At 58.3% G+C, this 5,435-nt stretch overlaps 2 protein-coding genes across 2 annotated transcripts in view; one reads left to right on the forward strand and one right to left on the reverse strand.

The window, feature by feature from the left end:
* Nucleotides 1-1,286: 1,286 nt before the first annotated feature.
* Nucleotides 1,287-2,174, reverse strand: VDBG_08853 (6-phosphogluconolactonase; the record flags this gene model as incomplete). Its single annotated transcript, XM_003001011.1, has 1 exon — nt 1,287-2,174. The coding sequence occupies one exon, from the start codon at nt 2,172-2,174 to the stop codon at nt 1,287-1,289; it is 888 nt and encodes a 295-aa protein (XP_003001057.1).
* A 3,089-nt stretch (nt 2,175-5,263) lies between these two features.
* The window catches only part of VDBG_08854 (conserved hypothetical protein), a gene marked incomplete at both ends in the record, with an annotated part of 1,837 nt that continues 1,665 nt past the window's right edge, over nt 5,264-5,435 (forward strand). The window contains one exon of the mRNA XM_003001012.1: nt 5,264-5,368. Coding sequence (XP_003001058.1) covers nt 5,264-5,368 — 105 coding nt within the window. The remainder of the gene's footprint in view (nt 5,369-5,435) is intronic.

The following is a 5,435-nucleotide window of genomic DNA, read 5'->3' on the forward strand; positions in this document are numbered from 1 at the left end:
TTCCTGACCGTCGTCTCCGTCGGCCTCCTCCTGCTGGCCGTCATCCCGACCGCCGTCGCAGCCCACGTCGCATCGACGCCCGGCCTCGTTGCCGGCCTCGTCCTCATCTCACTCGGCGCCGGCTCGGGCATCACGACTACCCTCGTCGCCCTCCTGTCCAACGCCGCAACCGAGGACAATGCCGTCGTCGTCGCCTGCAGCTACCTCTTCCGCTCCCTCGGCAGCAGCATTGGCGTTAGCGTTAGTGCCGCCGTCCTGCAGCAGGTCCTTCGCGACGAGCTCGCCGCCCGCCTCGGCGCCGGCGCCGACGGCATCATCGAGCGCGTCCGCGAGAGCCTCGACTACATTCACGAGCTGCCGCCGGGGCTCGCCGCCGAGGTTCGCAATAGTTACCGCGTTGCCACCGTCGGCGCCATGGTGCCCACGACAGCCTTTCTCGTGCTGGCCTTTGCCGCGACCTTATTCATCAAGGAGAAGACGTTGGAAAAGTGACGGAGCACCGTCCTCCATCCAGGCATGGCCTATTCTGTCTCCCTTGCGCATTGTGCCGGTTTGCCAGTCTAAGGAATTTGCATGGTCCCAGAAGGTTCTCGTATGGAATAGTTCTCGTATGAGCGGGGTCTCCTCCACCTTCTTCGCTATCACGCTATCTGCTTAGGGAGTTCAAAAAAAACGAAGCGACGAAGAACATGTGTTCGGGAATGTTCCTTCGCTGGACGAACAATCTCAGGCTCTGTTGTGAATCCGACCCCGAATCCGCGTTGCACGTGCAAACAAGACAGGGGACGCAACCTGACCATGGCGGGCGTCCTTTGTTCTGTCTTTCCGCCATGACGTCTGATGGGCTCCGTCTCTTAACAGCCCTATATCCGAGTCATATCCCGCCCCCCCCCCTCAAATTTTGACATCATCCCGTCCCAGTCATAGCTCCTAAACCTTGCTCCATCCAATGACGTTCAAGTTTTGCCAGCTGAATTGTCATAGCCCATCCCCTCTGGAAAAAAAAGATATCATCGTAGGTCACGGTACGACGGAAGCAAATAGAATCACCTAGCACCACGGGCGTGGAGAATAGGGAGTTTGTAGGTAATCGCTCTTTATTCAAATGGCCACTATCTAATTTGCGCCGCTGATTCTACTGCGCCGTGCTGTATGTAGGGCCTTGTCCTCCAGCCCCGGGCGTCGTTCATGACTCGTGATGTGATGTGCTATGATTGTTGCTGTGGTTTTTCGGTTTTTCGTATTGTCCCGGACAGATGTCCAATATCGTCCGACCGCGGGAGTCCTCAATCTGGAAGAGAGTGCCAGGCGGAGGACCCGTGGGTATCCTGTGTTTTGCTTTTTGTGCGTGTGCTTACCACCCCCCGTCTCCTCCTGGGCCAAGGGTCCACCCTACAGGAAGCTTCTCCGCGGGAAGGCAACGCCCTCGACGGCGGCATTGTCGACGAACCAGCTGGCGCGATCGCCGGCGCCCTCGTTGACGAGGGTGCAAGGGCAGACCGCTGTTCTCGTCGAAGATTTGCTTCATAATCTTCTTCTTGCACCGCAGTGGCAACAAAAGCGACCTTGACGGCGTGGGTGACGACGGGCAGGGTCAGGGTGACGCGCTTCGGAGGGGGCTTCGGGGAGTCCTCGATGGGAGATACCCAGGCAGAGGTTTCGCGCAGGAGATCGTGACCGGGGAACAGCGAGCAGGTGTGGCCGTCGGGCCCGCAGCCGAGGAGCAGGAGGTCAAAGATGGGGAGGCGAACGCTGTCGCGCGAGGCGAAGCTCGTGACGAGGGTCTGCTCGTATTGATCGGCGAGCTCTTGGGTGTCATCGAGGTGCGTGACGTCGATGGGGTGCACCTTGGGCTGGCCCTGGTCGGTGGGGATCTTGTCGAGGAGCTCCGACTTGAGGAGGGCGTAGTTGGAATCTTCGTGGTCGAGGGGCACGGCGCGCTCGTCAGCGAAGAAGATCTCCCACTTGGAGAACTCGACGACATCGTCAGAGCCGCTGGATGGAGCGAGGAGGGCCTGCGCAAGGGTCTTGGGCAGAGAGCCGCCCGAGACAGCCACCTTGAAGACGTCATGACGATTGAGGCCAGCGTTTTGCGCCTGGATCACGTAGGACCGTAGAGCGGGTGCGAGGGCGCCGACATCGGGGAAGGCGTAGAGATTGGCTTGCTTGCCCATGATTTTTTGGGTTGGATGGTCGTTTACCGGTGATGGGTGTGTGGCGGGGTACGGATGGGTGACGGCCAACGGGAGTTGGACGGTGACGTGGGGTTACAGAAAAGGTCTGCCACCACGAAGAGAAACAGAGGTTCAGTGGTGAGTCGGTGAGGAGAGAGACCTGGGGAGCGGTTGTGCGACGGTAGCTGAGGCGCTGAGGTGACCAAAGGAAGAGTGACGGCGGAGAGAGGAAGAATTGGAGTGCAAGTGAGTATCAAACAGAGGAACGTCCTGAGGAAACAACAATTTAGGTGGGAAGTGACGATGGAAAACGGGTGGGGTGGTTGTGGTGGTGTGTGCAGGTGCAGGTGCAGGTGCAGGTGCACTCGGTGGTGGGTGCTCAAAGTCACTGGTAACAGCGGAGAGGGGTGGCCAATATGAGATGAGGTAGGAGTGACGACTGACGACTGACGGGCGCGGGCGCGGGATTTTGTGGCTCGTGCAAATCAAAATGGCTTGATACTGACAGCTATTCGTAGAGGGGGTTCCGAGGTGGGGTGGTTGGCGGTGTCTTGGACTTCCCTGGCGGGCGTGCTGGCCGTAAGGTACGCCGAAAGGTACGAAGTAAAGTGGTGAGAGCACAAGCAATCAATCAATCAATCAACACAGCACTTGCAGGTTTCTGCCCCTCCAAAAGGTACCGTACCTATCATGGGTGGTCCATTCGCGCCTGATGCCATCCGCCAACGTCTCCCGACCCCGCCCACTCTCTTCTTATGCTTGTGCCTGAGGGCCTCTTTTGTGTCCGTCACTTGCTGCTCCGGGTGGAAGCAGGTACAGGCTCCGTCCACAATACCTCGCCTCGCTTATCTCGCCGTCGGAAAGGCTAAAGGGCCAATGAACCGAAATCATAGGGACCTGTCCGTTGGATAAGATGCCCAATAGCGCCCACGGCGAAATGTTGCTTGATGACTGACCTGCCGTCTACCTGCCGCCATCCAACCGGCCTGCCCACTGTGCTGTATCAGCCCACTCCCCGAACCTGCCGAGTGAAGCACGACATGAGGGTCCAAGTCAACGATCAATGGGAACGTCAGAAGCGGGAGATGGGCACGCCACAGTCTTCACTATCACGCCCCTGTCGCTCCCAGCCCCCCTGGATGACAAGGGCCCATTGAGGTGCTGCAAAGTAGGCCTGAGACTTTGCGCGTCTTCGCCTTTCGGGCCTTGCATTTTTTGCGAGCGGGCCGAGATCGACTGCGATAAGGGGACGGGTTGAAGAGCGTCCCGAAAGCTTGCACGAGGTTCGAGGCCGCCGTGGTGCAGCTGGATCCATAGCTGCCTGATCCTCGCCATCTCACCCATCCAACAGCGAGCGTCGGGGGTGCCCTGCCAGCCCTGGCAGTAACGGCAGAGGGGGAGACGCTTTTCGATCCTGTGCATCTTCTCTGGGCTCAGGGCTTCCAGGGATTTTCTAATAAGCTGGTGGCTGCACGTGGGAAGCTCGAGGAATTGGCCGGCTGCCATTGCGGCTCGACGCTGGATATGGAAGTATGTGCTCCAGGGTCTCGATCCATTGTGCGGGTTGGCAAGTCAGAGATCGCCGAGGCTCAAGCCCCATGCGCGACGCCCGAAGAAGTTTCGCATAGTTCAACGGGCAGAAGGAGGTACTTGTGACGATGACGTCGTTGAGACCCCAGACGGCTCGTAGTGCGTACGTGCGTCTCTCTGTCATCTATCACCTCAGCACGGTTACGTACGTCTACAAGTATTAAGGTTGGGTAGGCCCAGCGATCAGGTCTCTACCGTCTGTGAGACATTAAGGCTGACTCGCAATGAACCCATTCTGGCCCTTCTGGTTGGACAATCCTGTCGAAGGGACTTGCAAAATAGACCTGCAAAAGGAAACACGTTGGGTCATTCCATTCCATCTTGGTGGGCGGGAGTGAAAGGCCAACCAGCTTTTACAGGCAGGCAGGGTCCTGTAGTCGTGTGGTGCAGGTGCAAGTGCAATAAGGAGGACACGGTAGGGAGCTGGCGGGGGTGGGTGGTACCGGGTCCCTACTGGCCTCTACGACTGCCTCCCTGCTGGCTCCTCCTGGCTCCTTCCAGCCCTGGAGCTACCTGAACGGACCAAGTGCCCTGGGCGTCGTTCAGGCGCGCTGGGGCATGGCAAACGACACAGGGCCAGGCCAGGGTGCTCTTGGCTTGGTCCTCTGGCACAAGGTGGGGTTGGCTGATGATGTCATAGGCTTGCATGCTCCGCAGCTGGCCATGGCACCCACCACTCACATCAGAGGAGCGGGTCAGAGAGGGGGCCGCTCCAGGGTTATCCGTCGAGAAAACCGATTCAGTAAAATCGGCTTTTTGCTGCGACCCTGAAAATTTGGATGTTGGTGGGGGGGGGGAGGGAGCAGGAAGGAGGCAAGCAAAAGCGAAGGGGTGGTGAGGGGTGATTGACGGTGCACTTGTCAACCAAGGGTCCACCCCACTTCTCGCTCTGTGTGGTTGTAGCCAGCCAGATCTTTCTGGCTGTCTGACTCCAGACGAGTCCACGAGTTCCACAACCAGGTACAAACATCGCGACCTGGTCTGACCTGATCCGGGCTTGACTTGAAGCCAGCTTCGTGACCATTTAGGTTGTTTCTTCTCCTCCTGTTCCTATCTCGTCTCCCCGTCTCACTCCCACCCCCCAATTGAAATCTTCTTCTCTCTGTCCGTCTTTCTTCCAACCAGCTTGGATCACTTCCACTTCCTTCTATCTTGCCCGTCCCCATCCCTACAAACTCATCATCACACTTGGCTCGAGAGAAAATGATAAATCTCTCCGTTTAGAACCCACCCTTTCTTCAATACCCACCTCTTGCGCCACATTAGCAACGACAAGACCCTGATCCTTCAAGGAACCCCGTTCGTCTAGCTTCACCGGCGTGACGTCGACTGCGCACACACCACCACAACTGTTTGTTGGACGCCCCTCTCCTAGAGGAAGCCAAGACACTGCATATATTGTCGCCCGACACCCCCGCGCTTCTTCTTTACGTCGGCGACGGGCGCACCACACGAAGCGGCAATCCCCAGACTCCGGCCAAACCGCCACACAGTCACACATGGGCCTCTCCGGCGAGCCTCTCTCACTACCGAATCAAGCTGTCTCCCTCCCACCAACAGCACCTGCCACCCCCTCCAACATGAGCATGTCGTCCGACAACTCAGTCAGAGCAACTCGGCGAGGCCCGAACTCTTGCTGCACCAGCGTCAGCAGCTCATCGAAGCACTTGC

This window comes from Verticillium alfalfae, genomic scaffold (genome assembly GCF_000150825.1).
Source record: "Verticillium alfalfae VaMs.102 supercont1.13 genomic scaffold, whole genome shotgun sequence".
NCBI lineage: Eukaryota > Fungi > Ascomycota > Sordariomycetes > Glomerellales > Plectosphaerellaceae > Verticillium > Verticillium alfalfae.